The sequence below is a fragment of the Nematostella vectensis genome, chromosome 11 (genome assembly GCF_932526225.1).
Source record: "Nematostella vectensis chromosome 11, jaNemVect1.1, whole genome shotgun sequence".
NCBI classification, from domain to species: Eukaryota; Metazoa; Cnidaria; class Anthozoa; order Actiniaria; family Edwardsiidae; genus Nematostella; species Nematostella vectensis.
Window position 1 is genome coordinate 7,907,085 of NC_064044.1, and position 20,434 is coordinate 7,927,518.

Sequence of the window (20,434 nt, forward strand, 5' to 3'; positions counted from 1 at the left end):
TCCACAGTTATTTTTAAGCCAAACGTCTGAAAATAGCCCCCCCTCGGCCCCCCTGTATGTGATGGATGTTTCTTTGTTACACTGAACACTGAACACAAGTCCACCTGCTGCTGCTACGGGGTTATCCTTAAAGAGTGACAATCAGCCGCCATTTTGTTGAAAGTGAGAAGACATCCATTCTAATCGGCCTATTTTTGGAACTGAACTAAAGTCTAAAACTCTAAAACTTTTTTACATGGTTATTTTCAGATTTATTCACATTATTTTCCCTTCCTAAACTAATGAAATTAGCAGAAAGGGGTCTGACTATGGTTGTATGAGAAAGTTTTTTTTGAACCCACTCTTGTCTTTTGTTTTTATTAACGAAAAGTCATTAAGCTTGAGATTTAAGTGCCCTTGTCAGCCACACCTTTGTCATTGTGTTTTCATTTAATTTCGGAAGGTACATAATGTGCTAAAATCTCGAAATAGCAGTCTAAAAACAAAGTTAAATAATTTACTGAACAAATATCGCATTGGCTTCCCCAAATCAGTCGATGGAAATGGATTTTTTTTTCACACTTGGTACTTTGCTAGGATGACAAAATGGTAGCCTACTCGAAGCTGTTTTATTCTCAAAGAATTTCTCAGATACTGGACGCGACAGAAATAGTTAAACTTTACTAAGGCTTCAGGAGACACACTTAATAGCTGAGTTATTGCTCTAAATGCATCACTTTAAAGTTGGAATAGGGTAAAAACTAACTCAAGACGCGTGAAAAAGAAAATTTTCCTCTTGGCTAAAGAAGCTGTTAAATATAAAAAAAGTTTTTTCCCTCATATGTGTAAACAAGCAAAATCAGCACTGAGCCAAAGCGCCGACTAATGAATATAAATAAATCATATAAGCATATGTGGCTGTTTTAACTGGTCACATTTGCACTTTTACTTTATTGCTGATTTAAGGCGTTCTTATTATCCAATCACAACCAAGCTCGCGTATTGTTAATTTCGCACCCCTGTTAGCTCATTTACCAGGCTTTTCGGAGGATGCTAACAATTTAGCTGACTTAAATGCGACCATACAGGTTAGACGCTATAGGTAAACGTCGCAAATTTCCTTTTCTCGGAAGTCGGAGTAAATATTTGGGTTGGCATAAATCCACGGTTGTCAATATCGTGACAAAATTATTGATGAGTCGGTCCGCACCTGCTCTGTGTAGGCGCTGCTCAAATCTCCTTCCAATCGTCGCTTGGATGAAATTTAAATTGATTTTGTTTGTTTGTTTATCATTAAAACAAACCTCCGGCGCTTGACCAAGCTCCGGGATTCAAGAAGATTGCGGTCAAAGAAATGGAAAACTTAACTGATCGGACCCCGATTCAAAATGTCTCAAATGATCTTGATTTCGGGCGGTTTAAGATCGGAACAATTGATATCGTCTTTGCGGTTTTATATTTTGCCATTGATATCATTGGGGTTACAGGGAACGCGCTGGTGATCTTCGTGGTGAAACGGAACCGGTCTATGCACACAACAACCAATTTTCTTCTAGTTAATCTCGCCTTTGCTGATATTTTCACTCTCCTGACATGCCCAAGAAATGGTTACTGGCTTGCCGTCATGGTTAACCAACCTGTCGGCGTAGCTGGGGATTATATCTGCAAGTTTTTCACCGGAAACGCTTTAGTTGGAATCACAGCTTCAGTGTCGTCCCTGACACTTACAGTGCTTGCCGTGGAACGATACAGGGCTCTGTTAAAACCAATGGAAAGAAAATACTCCGTGTCTATGGAGAATGTCAAGTTTGTCATGGCCGCAACATGGGGGATCTCGATTCTTGTGAATATTCCAGACTTTTTAAAAAACAAATACAGCGATTATTATGGAAAATGCATTTGCCCATTCTCGCTGGAACTAGTACAACCTGAATTCACTCATGTTTTATGCACTGTTTTATTCCTTGGAGTGGCTCCTTTTCTTATTCTATCGTTCTGTTATATTCAGATAGTTAGTGGTCTCTTCCTAACGAAGAAAATTTGTTCAGAAGTCACGGGAAATTCGAGTGAAATTGAAGCAAAGAAGCGCCTGGCACGATTGTTGATCAGCGTGACTTTGGCTTTCTATGTGTGCTACATTTCATATGGGACCTACTTTTTGTATCTCTTATTTCAAGACCGAGTCATAATCATTCAGAAATACGACATACACTATATTGTACTTAAGACAGTGGAGTTTACATTAGTGTGTAGCTCTTGCATAAATCCGATCCTTTATGGGTTCCAGAGCTCGAACTATCGAGAGGGGTTTAAGAAGTTATGTTGGTGTTACTCACAGAGATTGGGAAACGAAAATAACCAGTTTCAAATGTCTACAGTTATTTTTTGATCTTCCAGGATATAAAAATGCAAAGCGGCCAGCTAATTTCTTCTGATGATTGTATTAATAAGGTTGACAATAAGAAAATACAAAATGGCGCAAGTAGGGTCGATAAACAATGTTGTTTTCGTGTGTAAATTTTTTCATTGTCACTACAGATCTAATTGGACAAATGGCTGCACTGACTGTTACGCATATAATAGTTTTTGCACTCTTAATCACAAGTGACACGCTTTCGAAAAGTTTTTATTTTTATTGTCAAACTTAATTGAAATAGGTGCATGTGTGCTATGCAGAAACAGCATCAGTAAACATTAAATGTAGTTTTTCTATTCCCTGCTAGTGTAGAATGTATTGGCAGAGCCCTTATGGTGTGCTACAAGTTGATATACTAACTTATTGCTCGTTGTACTTGGTGATTATCACGTTTTCACTTTTCGTGAGTTTTATTCAAATGTAAACTGATATTTAAGTGGAATTAGTGACAATAAAGACTGGAGTTTGCATAATGTTTTCGTTATAATATTTTATCTGAGCTTGCGTTTGTTTCTTCCACTCAAAATCCAAGTGTTTGTATAGGCACGGAATTGATTGTCATCCGACATACCATACCAAAGAAAGTTGTCGCAAGTTACAGAATCAAGATGATAGAAGTTGATAGAAACAAGAGATTTGAAAGCGAAACCTCTTGCCAAAACATGTCCTTTTTTCGATTGAATTTGGTAAGACGGTTAGACTGGTACAAAGTAGTTCCACTAAGATAGGTCTATATCCACTAGAGATATTATTCGTTCTTTTGTTATATTAGAGGTGCAGTTGCCAGTGATGGAAATTTTGATGATCTAGTGACTGACATGTAATGTTAAGCTTGTTTTTGTTTTAATGTAGGTTTTGATCTATCTGTTAGGTTGCGATTTCATTTTTTTTTAATTAAAAATATTTTTTTATTAAAAACAATACTGTTAAAGAATACAACAAAGAGTTTCTACTTTAATAGATCTTTTTCCGCTAAATATATTATTTCTTTTAGTTATATCAGAGGCGCGGCTAGCAGGCGATGGAAATTCTGATAATTTTATGATCGACAAGTATATGTTTGGCTTGTTTTTTGTTTTAACGTACGTTTGCTCTATTAACTATTTGCTAGTTTGCGATTTCATTATTTCCTTTTTTTTTATTAAAAGCTGCCTTTTTAATTAAAGTGCTTTTTATTATTTTCCAATCCCGACACGCCGACTTTTAAATGCAAATTTAAACAAACAGTTCTTTCTAACTGTTAAAAAAGGTATTTTAATCATAATTCAACTGGAATGTGTATTTCTCTTTGACCTTCCTATGAAACATCAAGAATTACTTCAAGAAAAAAAAAAGATGAAATTTGTCGGAGGCTCGGATAAGTGGCATGACACAGTGTTGGATACAGAAGCAACAATATGCTATCGAATGCATGCGAATGTTATCTTGGGAACAGACAATCTGGTGCTGTTTGGGGGGGGTGGGGTGGGGGGGGTGTGGGGGGATTCATTTCTTGCGTGTGTGCAATAAGTTTATGTTAAATTTAGTGTTTTTATAATTGTTTATTTTTATGAAATTGTGTTTTGCAGGATGAATTGTTTTCTTCTTCTTTTTCCCTGTTTTGGCACCCTTAAAAATAATAATGGATTTGACTCAACTACAGGGAGATAAATCGAAAGAAAAAGTAAAAACGCATGCGATTTATCTCAAAGACACATTGTCTAACAAAATTCACAATTTCCACTTTGACCGTCTCTGTCGCCATTCCAACATCTTCTTACACTCGTTGACGTCATTCAACTAATTGCTCCTCCGCCACGACAATGTCTAATCATCGATCATGATCAACGCGCTGTCAGCTTGTGCAACCATAGGCCATAGTTTGATAACGATGTATTCATGCACAGTTTTAAAAAGGGTCCCAGACGACCTTGTCTAAGAGGTTCTTTGAATTTCTTTGACATGTTAGTTCCTGCGCTAGTAAATTGATTGGAAACAGTACTGTTTGATTCATCAATCAAAATCAGTGCTTGTTGTTGCAAGGACCGCAAATATTAGCGGAGGTTTTGGTGGAGCGGTTTACGGCTGTAATCTCACAAATCAGTTAAAGTTTTAAACTAAGCCCAAACCACTCCACCACCCCTCCCCAAACATATACTTTTCAGCAAGGACCGCAAATATTAGCGGAGGTTTTGGTGGAGCGGTTTACGGCTGTAATCTCACAAATCAGTTAAAGTTTTAAACTAAGCCCAAACCACTCCACCACCCCTCCCCAAACATATACTTTTCAGCAAGGACCGCAAATATTAGCGGAGGTTTTGGTGGAGCGGTTTACGGCTGTAATCTCACAAATCAGTTAAAGTTTTAAACTAAGCCCAAACCACTCCACCACCCCTCCCCAAACATATACTTTTCAGAATAGTAGCAGCAATAGCTAAAGTGATTAGGTCAATTGACATTATCGAATATTTGTAAGTGGTGTTGAGTTTTTCTCGATTGGTTTTGGTGTTTTTGGTAAAAAGAAACAAAGCCTGCCTGATAAATCCGGCGGAATCCGAACGATTGGGTATCAATCTACTGCGATTGAAGTCCGAGGGAACACACCAATCTATTACTTCCTCTGAACAGTCGCTTTGGAGTTTAAAAAATAAATCACTGTTCTTCCCTCATAATTCCTCACACATAACATCCCAAACTCTAAAAATAAACAGCTTGGTATACTTTAAGATTACTTTATTCCTTTACTGTTTTACATCGATTTGGAAAAGAAAATCAAGAAAATGTTCACTCTTACATTTATGTCTTATTTCACGTTTACTTATTCCCTATTATTATTATTATCATTATTATTTTCCGTCACCGCGATCTTTCACTACAAAAGCCCTCTATCTTGATGACGTCACTTCTGCACGAACCACTTGAGCCCCACGCGGTCTTTCGAATTTCCTCGGCTGACATGCGCGCCAACACTCCAGCGGGACATATCCCGTTCCCCGCGGGACGTCACGATAGTGAACCACCAATAGGGATTCGGCTGGATCTCCATCTCACTTGCGCCCGCAACTTCTTGCATACTCACGCTGTTCAGCGTCTGTGCAGCTACGTCACTTCCGGTTGGATCGACCTGTAGATTTTGCGCGGGAAACGCATAAGCTCCGTCGATTTGTACGATGCGTACCGCCGCGCCGGCCCTGACGGCTTTGACGAGCCCTGCACGTGATCCGGCGAGGGGGGTTCCCTGTTCGTTGTGCGCAAGCGCGAGAGACCATGGACGCGTGTCGACAAACCATTTGACGGTGTATGGCGTCTTTGTTGATCCGCGATCCCGAGTCCCTTCAACATCGTACCTAAAACAAGTCTTAGATCAACCAATTTTCGAATATGGAAATTCTCAAAAGTAGGGCAACCACAAATAGTCGTTGACGAGTACAGTGATTTTGTCATCATTCGATGGCAATCCCAGGAGAACAAACGAACACAATGTGCGCTCAAGTCATAGAGTACCATAGCCTGTGAGTAGCACTTTTTCAATGCGAGAATAAAAACAATATTAGCGATTCTGAACATGGGACTCTGGTCATTCTATTCATTTGCTATCGGTATAAAAAAGCTCACAATTTTGAGACTGGAACTTGAATTTGTACGGATTTAAAGACTGTCCGAATTTGAGACTGCGACTGTTCGAATTTTAAAATTGGTTGGAGTATTTGAAACTCTCCGGATATTGGGACTTTCAGGGACTTAAACATGTCCGTGACATATATTTTAAAATGTCCGGAGTTTACACTGCTGTTTGTGACTGTAATGGTGATTAAAACTGCCCTGGGTTCGAGAGTGTTCGAAGTCTGAGATTGTCTGGAGTTGGGACTGTCCGAAGTTTGAAACTGTCTGGAGTTTGAGACTCTCTGAAGTTTGAGGCTGATGTATGACACTGCCGGGTGTTTAAGACTGTCCAGGTTTAGAGGAACCTACCTTCTCATGCGGACCGTGCCAGTTGTCGAGACCATTAGCCACCACCAGTATGCGTCACCCTGGAACGTCTCCAACGATGCCTTACTGACGTGCTTTAGCGCCTGTGCGGTCACTTGACCACGGATGATTGACAAGTTATCTGCCTCTGTGGTATATGCACCTGAAGATCCCAACTGGATTCGGATTCGCCTTCCTGATTGGATAGCGGTGATAAGCCCATTGAGACTCCCTTGGATTGCGTTACCCTTTGTATCGTGACCGTAGGCGAGTTGCCAGCACGGGTCTGCGAACCATTCGGTGGAGACGGTATCCGATGTGTGACCACGTGACGTGTGCGTACCCACTGACCAGCGTGACATGTCACGCTTTCCACTAGTGCTTATTATGGTGAACCACCAATATGGATTTGGTTGAAACTGGATCGTCGCGCCCGATGTCGCCTTGCTGATGTGGTCTAGAAACTGCGGGAAAAAAATATTAAAATGGAAGTACCAACAGTCGACAAGCTATACTAGCCATACAATTAGTAAGATTTTAAAACGAAAATCAACTACTCGAATTTCCCGCTAATAACACGAACTAATCTCATGTTTCCCAGAGACAAATTTTGATAATTTCTACTGTAACTCCAATTCCCCGCTAACTCAAAATGTCTCAAATTCCCGGTTATGTCCCCGGTAATATTCCCGGTAAAAGCCAGGATTTTTAATTGACGGGGGCCGAAAAGAACTTTTTCCCTCTATTTCAAATGATGTCCTATACATTTGCTGTATTTTTAGCCGCTAGGGGGGGGGGGGGGGGGTGCTCTGGCCCCTCCTCTGGCTACGCCCCTGTTCGGATAGCCTGACCTTCAATTTATTCAAACTGACTTCAAGTTCCCTAGAAACTAATTTGAATAGAATAACTGGAACTCGTATAGCTTGGTTTTCAAGCTTACTCGAACTGTTTTACATGTCTCTCGAGGCTTCGTTTCGCTGTAACATCTCTAAAACCTTTTTTTTCCTGAATTGCCATGAATCTCACCTGTCCCGCTACGACTTTGTTGTCGAAGGCAACGTTCTGCATCGGGAATTGATAGGACCCTTCTGTGATGGCCCGGATGTCTTGTCCGGCGGACACAGCGGCCTTCAGTTGCCCAAGGGTACCGGACACTGCTTGTCCGGCCTTGTTGTTGGCGTAGACAGGTAACAAGCTTGTAAAGGAGGACTTCACGTACCACTTGGTTCCCCTTGTATTGGTAGTCACTCCTCGTGGGGTACTGGAGCCGACGTTGTATCTGGGGAATAAGGTTAGTTTGCCATAAGAAGGGTGCGAGACAATCACGACCTACAACACTACAACACCATCAAACTTCAAAAAAGTGGACCTATTTTTCACGGGATGGGGAGGGGGTTGAATTTTCTGATATTAAATCTGACCATCCCCGAAAGATCGAAAAAAGGGGCGTTTGTTATCGGATTTGGCTACAAAAAATTTGACTTTTAGATTTATGACATACCAGAGTGATCTAGAATGCTTTTTTTTATCGAAAAAGCTTATGCTTTATAGTTTTGTCTAGAAACAACACGTCTATTGGGAACCGGAAGTGGACTTTACACCGTTGTGGGTAATACAAGCTCGTCCCTAGGGTCTTCTGCGTAATTTTAAATATATAGAAGCCATATTGAAAATTACCCAAGACCGTGGGAACGAGGTTGAGTGTAATACCTGATGTTTTGGTGGAATCCAGTGGTCGCTAAAATGGTCCAGTACCAGTAAGCATCTGCCTGGAAAGTCATCCAGGTCGCCTTGCTCACGTGCTGTAGCAGCTCTGCGTGCGCATGACCGTCGTGCACATATATCCCATCAGCCTCTGCGACATAGTCGCCCGTACTGACGCGGACACGGGCGCCCGCGAGTATAGCGGCCAGCAGCGCATACTTGTTTCCGTGCACGGCTCCTCCACTTGGATTATTTTCGTAGACAAGTCGCCATTCCGAATTACACAAGCATTTTTTCTAGAAAAAGTCGATTTTGTTTTAATCAAATGCATGTTTTTGTTTGTTGATTGCACAAATGCGCTAATGAAAGTTTATGTAAACGAGCTAATGTCCAAATTCTTATTGAAATTTCCTTGATCTCTTGAGACTTTATAAGTGTCATTGTCTAAGTGTTCGCTTTGAATATTTCTTCACGGTAATGATCATTAAAAGGTGTAAAATAATCCACTCTTAAATTCTAAAAATCGTGCCATATGGTGTATATGGTTTTGGGTGGCTTGAATTTTAAACACTAAAGATGTGTGCCAGCTGCGAGTATTGGTCCCTCGATTTTGCGAAGTCTGGAGTCTTAAAACAAGGGAATACTATAAACGCCCCTTGCCGAAACATGTCAAAATGGCACATTTCGTGGTTTAAGTATGTTTTGATGCCGAAAATATCCATTTAAAAAGTTGCTGGGGAAAATTATCTGTTCCTTTTTCCCCAGGAGGGACCATTTCTTTTTTCCCCAAACAGTATTGGTCAGGAATTCATTTTCCCAGCCAGCAGTGCTTAGGCATTTTAGCATAAGAATAAACTGCCCGTATAACTGATCAAGTCGATTTCTTTTCCCTTTTCCCAAAATATTCCCAGCACAACTAGTTTGACTCCACAAATTTGCCAGCAGAACCATTCGGGGACGATTTTTTTTCCCAACAACAGTGTTTCTAACATCTGCCCAGCAAAAAAACGGGCTGCGGAACAGATCCGTATTCTGCCCTTGTTAGGAGTTGCAAAATTCCACTTTGTGCTACCTACTTTTGCTGATAAAGGGAAAATTGGTTTAAAATTAAAGAGCCTGAGCGGACACTCGGCTTGTCATACCTTACCTGAACCTCCCTTATGCTTAACACATTTGGCACCACCAGAAGACACAGCGCGAAAAGTTTTAGTTTTAGCTCCATGTCTCCTCTACTCATGAGAAACAAAAACCCAGATTGCTTCTTTTGGAGCTCTAGTTTATGAGTGTTGTTTGCTTTAGTGCGTGTACAAACCAGAAAAAACGCGCTCTCGCGGGGTCACGGTCGAACTGTCCGAACTACTTATCATATAAGCTCACGTAGATGCACTCTCACACACGTTATGTATTGCATTGGTTTCTTTCACTCTTCTTTTACTGGGATATAATTTACAGGGAAAGCGTATTTGAACACGCTATAACGGGAGATAATATCGAATATTTTGAAACATTTCTAAACATAAAACATGCACAGCTGAAAATGGACTTTTAATTACCCCATTATTGCCTGGGGCAGTGACCACCCCCAGTGACAGTGCTTACTTACCGAGGAATCGGTCTCCTAGTATTAGCGAAAGCTACCTATAGGAGTAATATCAAAGTCAAAGTCAAAGTCAAAGTCTGGGGCGCTTTATTATAAAATGATTTATGAATTTTGATGGAGCTCATCTTATCATTAAAGAGACGAAAGAATAAATTAAACGCGTGAATTGAATAGACGTTAACTAACATTTTAGTATTTATGGTTGCTTGCAAACGGCGCAGTTTACATTGTTTGTGCGCCGGCAATGTTATGGGAAAGTTCATCTCTGGGTCATCATCATAAACTTTATTAACGTGTCAAAATCTACTAGCGCGCCACAAGTGGCGTACTAATTCGGGACACCTAATACAATAAAATTAGCTAATATAATGGACTATATGATAAGAATGTTCTATATACAATATTAAATTGTGATTAAAATATAGATTGAATCTGATAAAAATTACATCAAAATTGTACTAACCGAGAGTGATAAATATTGGTGAATATTGGAGTGGTAAATATGGGAAATTAAAATATAATTATGAGCTATACAAGAATCAGCCGCTGGGGCAGGTTCTATCCAACAGAACATTTATGTTTAATTTACGAATTTTCGTTTTAAAGGAGCTGATTGTATGGCATTGTCTGAGATCTGTTGGCAGCTTTGTTTGCCGTAGGTAGTCGTATTTATTCTTGGCGAGGCAAAGTCTGAGTTACGCAGGTAGTACCGCAGAGAATTCCCTGCTTTGAAAAGATCTAAAATATTTTGTGGCACCAGGCCCTGTTTAACTTTGAACATTAAAATCGCTATGTCTTGCATTCTACGATTAGCTAATGTAGTCATTTTAGCTCTTTAGCGAGTAATTCTAGATATGGTGAATTCCAGTCGTTATATACTGCCCTCAACCCTCTCTCGTTCACTCTCTCCAATTTATTGCTGTCAGACTTTCGGCAAAAATGCCAGGTTAGTCCACAGTAACTAAGGTGTGGCAAGATTGCAGCTTTATATATTCTTAGCTTGGCTGTAACTGGGATTAGCTTGCGGAGACGCATGAGAACTCCTACGCGTGAGCTGGCTTTCTTACAAGCCATAGAGATATGCTCTGAGAAGGTCAGTTCTTGGTCAATTGTAACGCCTAGAAGTGTCATGGTGTCCGTAGTCTTGATGTTAACTCCATCAATCTTCACAAAGTCTCCATCCGACGGTCTTGTTGCTTTTCTGGAGATTATCATAGTTTGATATTTCTTGGGATTTCTGGCTAGGAAATTGTCCTTGTACCAATGAGAGGTTCTCTCGCCATCAACTTTTAATGCTTCCAGAGCTTTATCAGGCTTGTGGTGATTGTAGTATAGCTGATGATCATCTGCATAAACAGACAGCTGACTTTCCCTAGTTATAAAAAGTAGGTCATTTTGGTAGATGTTCCAAAGTAAAGGACCGAGCGACGATCTCGGCAGGCAGCCCCTCGTTACCTCCTCCCATCCACTGGTAACGTTGCCTATTTTTGTCCTGTAAGCAAGCCCTTGTAAGCAAGGGACACCGGTCACACGACAGCTATTCTCAGTACGGACATGAGCAAAGCGTTTGATTCGTTACATCCTAAGCTGATGATCGCCAAGCTAGAAGCCTATGGATTGAGCGAGCAAGCCCTCGGACTGATGAGGACTTCAATCGTTTTATAGTTTCTGCTCGGCTTTATTTTCTTCGATGGTAATGAGGAGTGTACATAAGTTAAGATACCCCCTCCCCCTTTTACTCTATCTTGGCGATAAATACGATAATCTGGTATCTTGAATTGAGTGTCCGGATATGAACTGTCGAGTTTTGTTTCGGTGATGACAAAATTTCTCATTCATTAGCAATACTTTATTTTTCCGAATTTATTTTGGGCGACAAAAACTTGACTAGGGTGTGATCTTCTAACCGCCGTCAGTTCTTCCAGGGGGTCCATGAGTCAACTCCACGTCCGGCTCCTTATTGGGCCGAGATGAAATGTCGAGATTGTTTTGCCCGTTTAAGGGAAGCTCCGATAGTATGCACCTCGGGCAGGTCCAAGAGCGGGGATCCCGTGCGCGAATGGATTTAGAAATGATAACGGAGACTGCACAGAGTGCATGCGTCAATCCTTTACACAACTCGCAAATAAAGCGTTTATGATTTTGTCTCACGGTCTTGTCAAATTGATAGCACACTCTGTTAGACGAGGTCTTTGCGTAAGAATGTTTTGGTTTCTTTTTGTCATTTACTTGTGTAGCTGGTCCAGGGTTAAGAGAGATATCTCCACCCAGTATTAGAATCTGACGAGTGGCGATCGAGTTGGGATCAGTTGGGATAGTATTGACATGGTGCCTTCGAGCGCTTGGGCTTCCTGTGTACATAATGCTTGCGTGACACAAGTGACAGACTTGTACCTAAGATTCCGAAATCTGATTGAAAATAACGACGGAAAAGCGCCAAACAGGCCACAATTCGACGTAGTGCAAGATGAGAGTACGGATATTCAATGCAATTTGATGATATAGAAGCTTGAATAAGGCGAGTTTGAATCGCGAGTTAATAATTCGCTTCAGTAGCTTCAAGGAGACTGCCTTTGTTCTGAAGTGTAAATGACGAAGAGAACAATTGTATTCTTGTATTAACTAACGAGATCCAACCTGGATTTGAAGCAAATTTAAAAAGTTGGTTTCTCCACTCCCACCTATCAACTGTTGTCGAAACTCCCACCAGTGTTTGCTTAAGATAACCCAGAAGATATTTCTTGGGAGCCACTTGAATATTGTTTTCTTTTGGGCAAAATAGAGCCAAAAGAGCACAGAGCACCAAAACACGTCCGCACCTCATTATGCCTCATTGTAAGTGGGGTTGTAGCACGCTCGTTTTTGCAGCATTATCCGGTTGAAACGAACGCAATGGTCTTCCTGTTTCTGTTCCTAGGATTGACATTTTGCCTGACTCGATCTATCAGCCCCCTCCCCCTCCCCCCAAAAGAGCACCACTTTAATACATAAATGTGGACTTTAAAAGCACACTAGCATACACACATTGGCACCAGTCGGGCCAAGACGGGACGCTAGCACAGTCTATTACCCGTGCAGTTCGGCAACCATGGACAGCTGTTTCGTCCTTATTAGGACTCGTCAGCATGGCATAGCCGGTTTGCCTCAGTTAAACTTCATCGGCAAAAAAACTGCAGGGCGACTTCGACTCGAACGAAGTGCTTTAAGACACAGCTTAGATCCATGTGGGATCTAGAGCTGCGAGGCTAGCGTGATGCCAATTGTGCGGGTCACGCATGCGACCTTTGCTAGTCTAAAACTCCGTTGGATAGCCAAACTATCCTTGCGAGTATGTATACATAAATGTGGACTTTAAAAGCACACTAGCATACACACATTGGCACCAGTCGGGCCAAGACGGGACGCTAGCACAGTCTATTACCCGTGCAGTTCGGCAACCATGGACAGCTGTTTCGTCCTTATTAGGACTCGTCAGCATGGCATAGGCTAGTGTGCTTCTAAAGTCCACTTTAATACGCCTGCATGCAATGGATACCTGTGGAGAAAAGACAAACATGGCGGATAATGGCAAAATCATAATCGTTTTGCAGAACTTTATCAACGGAGAATTTCTATCCTGCGATCGGTACATCGACAGCTATGATCCATCTAGAGGCGAAGTATACTGCAAAGTTCCTGACAGTGGCAAAGAACACGTAGATTTGGCAGTCGCTGCTGCAAACGCGGCATTCAAAAGGTGCTTAATTTTGTTGTTCATGTTCTTGTTTCGGATATTATGGTCCGATTGATGTTTTGCTTTTCGAACTTTCAGATATAATTCTGTGAAAACAGTATCATATCTAAATGATTGCTTTTAAATTATTCAATTTTGTATAGTTTTATAGTTTTGCCTATCGACAAACAAAAGGGAGGGAAAAATTCCGAAACAAAGCTGTGCGCCTGATCTAGAGCGTAACAAACTGGTTCGTCCTGTTTTTTTTTTTTCAAGCTTCTTTTGTCCTATGAAAGCAAGGATCAGTTTTCGTTGGGGGGGGTAAAAAAGGGACTTTATGCCAGTACAGTATCTTCACGACATGGTTATTATCGGATCTAGCTACAATAAAGTTTTACTTTTATAACATACTAGAGTGACTTAGGTGACTTAGAATGGCTTTTTTTTAATCTAATTCGCTTCTTCTGTATAGTTTTGTCTACTAATAGCACATCTTTTGCGAACCCCCTGGCTGAACCCCCTGGGTATGGCCTGTGTTTATCTCTTGATCACAGACTTCTTCTTCCGCTACACCCTACTTGTGCAAGTATGATAATTTCGTAAATTATGCACTTACTACATGCTGTGAAGTTTGGATTGTAAAATCTTTTAGATTCAACTTGTGAAAATTGCATAATTCATTTGATTGTGAAAAAAAAAACTTTCTTTTTTGCCAAAATATTGACACCCAAAAAAGTTTTATGTATCAGCATATAATCAGCTTATTAATATTCTAGTTCTGAACCAAATAATTATTTGCTCTAATATATTCTTAGTACAGTTGATTTTAGGCATAGTTGAAACACTGGATCCAGTATACACCTATTTCAATAAACGTTGTCAGGGAAAATGGTGAACGACAATTGGCAAATGGCAGTTCTAAGACCATTCACTGCTTATGGATATAATTATTTGTAAGATTAACCCATTGCCTCCTGGCTATTTTTGAGCTGAATTTACAAAAAACAGACTGAAAACAGATACCTCCCCCCCTATTCTGGGTTTTATACAGCCCGTCAAAGTCAAACACAGCTGCACCTAGTCAGCGGTATCCAAGCTTTCCAACAGTGCTTTGCGGTCCCCACTTTTAATCCCTCGTTGTTGTGCTGAAGCCAGCACAAGTTGATGGTTGCTTGTATTTTTCATCAAAAATACAGCTATGAGCATATTAGGAGAGTGTCTCAGGACATATGAAGTCTTTTGGGGCATAATTGAGTGCTTTGCTTATGGATATTTGCAAGAAAGGTGGATTCATGATATGATTTTTTCTTGTTTGGCTTTGCCTGGATGAAAAAAAATAATTTTCTAATGAATCACCACAGCTCTCCTATATGCTGTCTTTTCTGAAACCAAATTGATTCCAAAATTGTTTACACTGCTATTCTGGGTCTGTATGACCTGGAATTGATTTGTTTGGCTTTGGGGTGAAAGACTTATAAAAACCATCTGACTTTGGGGAGAGGAGTGTTGACTGGCCCTCCCCTCGTGAATTTTTCCCTGGATCTCCCAGAATGCTTTGCAATCCGTAAAGGCATCTTCGTGGTTTTACAAGCCTTCAAGGAGTGGACATTGTGTTTTGAGGCTATGGAAATGAACCTGGAGGATCAGAATAAAGGTATCTATTTTTGTCTAGAGCTGTGTTTGCTGGTCTCTTTCCCTTGAGTGGTATTTTGAGTGTTTTATTGAGAGGGGTGATTCTGCTTTTATTTCCTTGTTCGATTTGAAATTTGTCAAAGAACATGTGCTATTATTTGGCTTAAGGAGTTGCCAACACCTTGGTTGGATGCATATCCTCAAGACCATTTATCCCTTAGATTATCTTCATCTTGTTGTGTTTATTTTGCATTTATGATTTTTTTGGGTTGTGGATACTTCCCAAAGCCGGTACAGGCCGGTTGAGGGGTCAATGTGTTAAAGATGAGAAGTAATATAATTGCATAACTTATTCACATTTTCTACATTTAGTATAAATTTGACAAGTTCCATGGTATTTTTTGATAGCAGAACTGCCATTTGACAATTGGCATTTGCCATTTGCTCTTGACAACATACTGTACACCTATTTCAATAAAGGTTGTCAGTGCAAATGGCGATTGGCAAATGGCAGTTTTAGAACCGAAAATAACCATGCGTCTCAAAGAGTATGGATATATCGATCATGATCAAAGCGCTGTCAGCTTGTGCAACCATGGGCCATAGTTTGATAACGATGTATTCATGCACAGTTTTAAAAAGGGTCCCAGACGACCTTGTCTAAGAGGTTCTTTGAATTTCTTTGACATGTTAATTCCTGGGCTAGTAAATTGATTGGAAACAGTACTGTTTGATTCCTCAATCAAAATCAGTGCTTGTTGTTGCAAGGACCGCAAATATTAGCGGAGGTTTTGGTGGAGCGGTTTACGGCTGTAATCTCACAAATCGGTTAATAAACTGAGCCCAAACCACTCCCACCACCCCTCCCCAAACATATACTTTTCAGAATAGTAGCAGCAATAGCTAAAGTGATTAGGTCAATTGACATTATCGAATATTTGTAAGTGGTGTTGAGTTTTTCTCGATCAGTTTCAGTGTTCTTGGTAAAAAGAAATAAAGCCTACCTGATAAATCCGACGGAATCCGAAGGATTGAGTATCAATCGACTGCGATTGAAGTCAGAGGGAACACACCAATCTATTACTTCCTCTGAACAGTCGCTTTGGAGTTAAAAAAAAAAAAAAAACTTTTCTTCCCTCATAATTCCTCACACCTAACATCCCAAACTTTAAAAATAAACAGCTTGATATACTTTATTACTTTATTCCTTTACTGTTTTACATCGATTTGGAAAAGAAAATCAAGAAAATGTTCACTCTTATATTTATGTCTTATTTCACGTTTACTAATTCCCTATTAATTCCCTATTATTATTATTATTATTATTATTATTATTATTATTATTATTATTATTATTATTATTATTATTATTATTATTATTATTATTATTATTATTATTATTATTTAATGTAAAAAAATGTGATTGTAGAGAATTGTACATAGATTATTAGATTTTATAATTATTGTTAATAAAAATTATTATTATTATTATCATTATTATTATTTCCAGTTAACGCGATCTTTCATTACAAAAGCCCTTTATCTTGATTACGTCACTTCTGCACGAACCACTTGAGCCCCACGCGGTCTTTCGAATTTCCTCGGCTGACATGCGCGCCAACACTCCAGCGGGACATATCCCGTTCCCCGCGGGACGTCACGATAGTGAAGAACCAATAGGGATTCGGCTTGATCTCCATCTCACTTGTGCCCGCAACTTCTTGCATACTCACGCTGTTCAGCGTCTGCGCAGCTACGTCACTTCCGGTTGGATCGACCTGTAGATTTTGCGCGGGAAACGCATAAGCTCCGTCGATTTGTAAGATGCGTACCGCCGCGCCGGCCCTGACGGCTTTGACGAGCCCTGCACGTGATCCGGCGAGGGGGGTTCCCTGTGCGTTGTGCGCAAGCGCGAGAGACCATGGACGCGTATCGACAAACCATTTGACGGCGTATGACGTCTTTGTTGATCCGCGATCCCGAGTCCCTTCAACATCGTACCTAAAACAAGTCTTAGATCAACCAATTTTCGAATATGGAAATTCTCAAAAGTAGGGCAACCACGAATAGTCGTTGACGAGTACAGTGATTTTGTCCTCATTCGATAGCAATCCCAGGAGAACAAAAAAACACAATGTGCGCTCAAGTCATAGAGTACCAAAGCCTGTGAGTAGCACTTTTTCAATGCGAGAATAAAAATAATATTAGCGATTCTAAACATGGGACTCTGGTCATTCTATTCATTTGCTATCGGTATATTAAAGCTCACAATTTTGAGACTGGAACTTGAATTTGTACGGATTCAGAGACTGTCCGAATTGTGAGACTGCGACTGTTCGAATTTTAAAATTGGTTGGAGTATTTGAAACTCTCCGGATATTGGGACTTTCAGGGACTTAAACATGTCCGTGACAGATATTTTAAAATGTCCGGAGTTTACACTGCTGTTTGAGACTGTAATGGTGATTAAAACTGCCCTGGGTTCGAGAGTGTTCGAAGTCTGAGATTGTCTGGAGTTGGGACTGTCCGAAGTTTGAAACTGTCTGGAGTTTGAGACTCTGAAGTTTACGACTGACCGATGTACGACACTGCCGGGTGTTTAAGACTGTCCAGGTTTAGAGGAACCTACCTTCTCATGCGGACCGTGCCAGTTGTCGAGACCATCAGCCACCACCAGCATTGTATAGAAAAAGCCACAAATTCTACATGGATAGCTAACAGTACCAGAACTGTAACAGCACTGTTTTATTTTGATGCTGCCAGACTTTAAAAAAGAACCTTTCTTCCAATACAGTTAATACTTCTGTTTCAAGATAGATTATATCAACTGTCTATATTGAACACAAGTGAAAAATTGAAGAACAGCAAAGCCCTTTCCACAAAACCTTAAATAAAGAGTAATTAAATAGTGAAAAGATAAAATAAAAAATATTGCTGTAATAAAACTTCAGTATCTTTACTCTTCATTTGTTAATAAGTTCACGTATCTCACACTATGCAGTGCAGTTGCCTATTTTTTGTTGTTATTGTTTATTGTTTCCGGTGCTTCATGTAGTGAAAATCATTTTCAGTTTCTAATGCTCGATTCTCGAGTGACATTGATAAAACTTGGAAGAGAAGGGAACCTTGCCGAAAATATATTTGATACACACATGCACATTTGATGGAACAATAACAGACAAACATTTTTTCCCAAGAAGAGAGACTGTTTCAAAGTAATGCCTCTAAGTAGCTATTGCTCGATATCCAACCGTTTCTATTTTCAACTTTTATGGGTTAACAAGAAAATTATTGCATAGAATTACAATAGATACAAGGACATTACATAAACTTTAAAATAGAGAAGTGACCATGAAAGCTCAGCTAGAAATCGAGTCTACTCATCACTGACCTGTAGTGACAAATATTACAACGACAGCACTCGTACCGGATCGGTAAGCTAGTCTTAATGTTTCTGTATTGTGCCCACCCAATCTTTCGAGGCCTGTTACGGCTTTGATCACTAAAGATGTGTGCGAGCTGCGAGTATAGGTCCCTCGATTTTGCGAAGTCTGGTCTTAAAACAAGGGAATACTATAAACGCCCCTTGCCGAAACACGTTTAAATGGCACATTTCGTGGTTTAAGTATGTTTTGATGCCGAAAATATCCATTTAAAAAGTTGCTGGGGAAAATTATCTGTTCCTTTTTCCCCAGGAGGGACCATTTCTTTTTTCCCCAAACAGTATTGGTCAGGAATTCATTTTCCCAGCCGGCACTGCTTAGGCATTTTAGCACAAGAATAACTGCTCGTATAACTGATAGAGTTGATTTCTTTTCCCAAGCATTTGCTCCAGCGCCCCCAAAAATATTCCCAGTGCAACTAGTTTAACTCCACAAATTTGCCAGCAGAACCATTCGGGGACGATTTTTTTTCCCAACAACAGTGTTTCTGACATCTGCCCAGCAAAAAAACGGGCTGCGGAACAGATCCGCATTCTGCCCTTGTTATGTTAGGAGTTGCAAAATTCTAGTTTGTGCTACCTATATTTGCTAATAAAGGGAAAATTGGTTTAAAATTAAAGAGCCTGAGCGGACACTCGGCTTGTCATACCTTACCTGAACCTCCCTTATGCTTAACACATTTGGCACCACCAGAAGACACAGCGCGAAAAGTTTTAGTTGTAGCTCCATGTCTCCTCTACTCATGAGAAACAAAAACCCAGATTGCTTCTTTTGGAGCTCTAGTTTATGAGTGTTGTTTGCTTTAGTGCGTGTACAAACCAGAAAAAACGCGCTCTCGCGGGGTCACGATCGAACTGTCCGAACTACTCATCATTATAAGCTCACGTATCGGGTCAGTGCGCAGCTCTTACAAGCTGCAATTTGATTGGGCAAATGAACAATATCCGCACCTCGACACAAAGAACGAGAAGAATCAGATTCGTACCCAGTCGTTATCTGCTGTTGCGTGGACATCCACAGGAATCCTGAAGCGAGGACGGAAAAAAAAGCGAATTCCGACCCCGAAACCACATCCTGACCGTCATGCATCGCGCGGCGTCTGGGAACGAGACTGGAGAATCGAGTTGTTTTTTAAGTAGAAGTTGGATTTTAGCCACAAAGTTTTGCAAATCTCATAGTTTGTAATTCAAGTTATGACGTTTTCAGTTTTTTCGAACTAAATAGTCAACGAGCAGCCTTTTCCAGGCGTTTCTTGCAGAACACAGGACTACCGCAATACCGAAATGCTTTCAGATATCGACCAATCAAGTTATACAATTTTTGCGCGAACTGTTGAGAAATTGGCTCATACTTTGGAGCCGTGTCTTCGCGCGAGTTTGTAAGGGGTCATTATTTAACGGGGGGGATGGCTGCTATGTTCAGGGGGAGGGTTGCGATTTTTTTAGTTCCGATTTGGGGGAGGGTCTCAAATTTTAATACAAGGATTAGGAGAGGCCATTATTTTTTTTTTAACAGGTATTCTGATCAATTTTCAAGCCTCCTTAAAGTCTGGAATCTCAAAAGGAGAACCCCTTCTCTTTTTTGTCTATTGCAGTTTGGTTTTGATAAATTCCATCAATAAATTAACAAATTTCCATTCATGTCAAAGTTCTCCTCTCCCCTTCCTGCCCACATCTTTCATTGGCGGTATGGTAATATCTTTTTAAGATATTTTTTCGTGATCATCCTTGCCCTATATGTATTTGATATTTTGTTTGCTATCACTCACTAAGTAGAAATTTTCCGCCTTTTCCGTCTTATTTCAAACGTTATTTCATGTTTTTTCCGCCATGTGGTTTTAGCAATAATTAGCATTTTAAATGTTTGAAAATGGCAAAATTTTCATGGGAGAGCAGGCCTCCCCTTTACAATTTTATTTATATCCCTGAAATATGGGCTTTAAATCAACACTGCTCCTAAATAAGTCAGTGCCCCCCTCCCCACCTCAAACACAGATTCTC

General features: G+C 40.4%; 3 protein-coding genes across 4 annotated transcripts; 1 reads left to right on the forward strand and 2 right to left on the reverse strand.

Annotated features, from left to right (window-relative positions):
- On the forward strand, positions 1-2,868 carry LOC5518385 (neuropeptide Y receptor type 2). Its single transcript, XM_032363097.2, has one exon. The coding sequence runs from the start codon at positions 1,334-1,336 to the stop codon at positions 2,366-2,368; it is 1,035 nt and encodes a 344-aa protein (XP_032218988.1). The 5' UTR covers positions 1-1,333; the 3' UTR covers positions 2,369-2,868.
- Positions 2,869-5,090: 2,222 nt separating this feature from the next.
- LOC5518450 lies at positions 5,091-19,343 on the reverse strand. 2 transcript variants are annotated; one of them, XM_001638284.2, is made up of 5 exons: positions 19,089-19,343; positions 8,054-8,343; positions 7,370-7,622; positions 6,347-6,807; positions 5,091-5,721 (listed from the first exon to the last, which is right to left on the reverse strand). In XM_001638284.2, the coding sequence occupies exons 1-5, from the start codon at positions 19,176-19,178 to the stop codon at positions 5,274-5,276; spliced, it is 1,542 nt and encodes a 513-aa protein (XP_001638334.1). In that variant the 5' UTR covers positions 19,179-19,343; the 3' UTR covers positions 5,091-5,273. The 2 variants fall into 2 exon arrangements, with proteins under 2 accessions (XP_001638334.1, XP_048590020.1); XM_048734063.1 differs by lacking the exon at positions 19,089-19,343 and adding an exon at positions 9,195-9,397.
- LOC125573551 lies at positions 16,370-17,834 on the reverse strand. Its single transcript, XM_048734069.1, has 2 exons — positions 17,621-17,834; positions 16,370-16,992 (listed from the first exon to the last, which is right to left on the reverse strand). The coding sequence occupies exons 1-2, from the start codon at positions 17,653-17,655 to the stop codon at positions 16,545-16,547; spliced, it is 483 nt and encodes a 160-aa protein (XP_048590026.1). The 5' UTR covers positions 17,656-17,834; the 3' UTR covers positions 16,370-16,544.
- Positions 19,344-20,434: the final 1,091 nt, after the last annotated feature.

What these genes read in the sequence shown, in the direction of transcription:
- LOC5518385 (XM_032363097.2), top strand. Translation starts at nt 1,334, where the DNA reads ATGGAAAACTTAACTGATCGGACCCCGATTCAAAATGTCTCAAATGAT.
- LOC125573551 (XM_048734069.1), bottom strand. Translation starts at nt 17,655, where the DNA reads ATGGTCTCGACAACTGGCACGGTCCGCATGAGAAG. An exon ending in GGCACGGTCCGCATGAGAAG is followed by an intron (nt 16,993 to 17,620) that starts GTAGGTTCCTCT and finishes GACTTGTTTTAG; the next exon opens with GTACGATGTTGAAGGGACTC.
- LOC5518450 (XM_001638284.2), bottom strand. Translation starts at nt 19,178, where the DNA reads ATGAGTAGAGGAGACATGGAGCTACAACTAAAACTTTTCGCGCTGTGT. An exon ending in TAAGCATAAGGGAGGTTCAG is followed by an intron (nt 8,344 to 19,088) that starts GTAAGGTATGAC and finishes GACTTTTTCTAG; the next exon opens with AAAAAATGCTTGTGTAATTC. An exon ending in GGCACGGTCCGCATGAGAAG is followed by an intron (nt 5,722 to 6,346) that starts GTAGGTTCCTCT and finishes GACTTGTTTTAG; the next exon opens with GTACGATGTTGAAGGGACTC.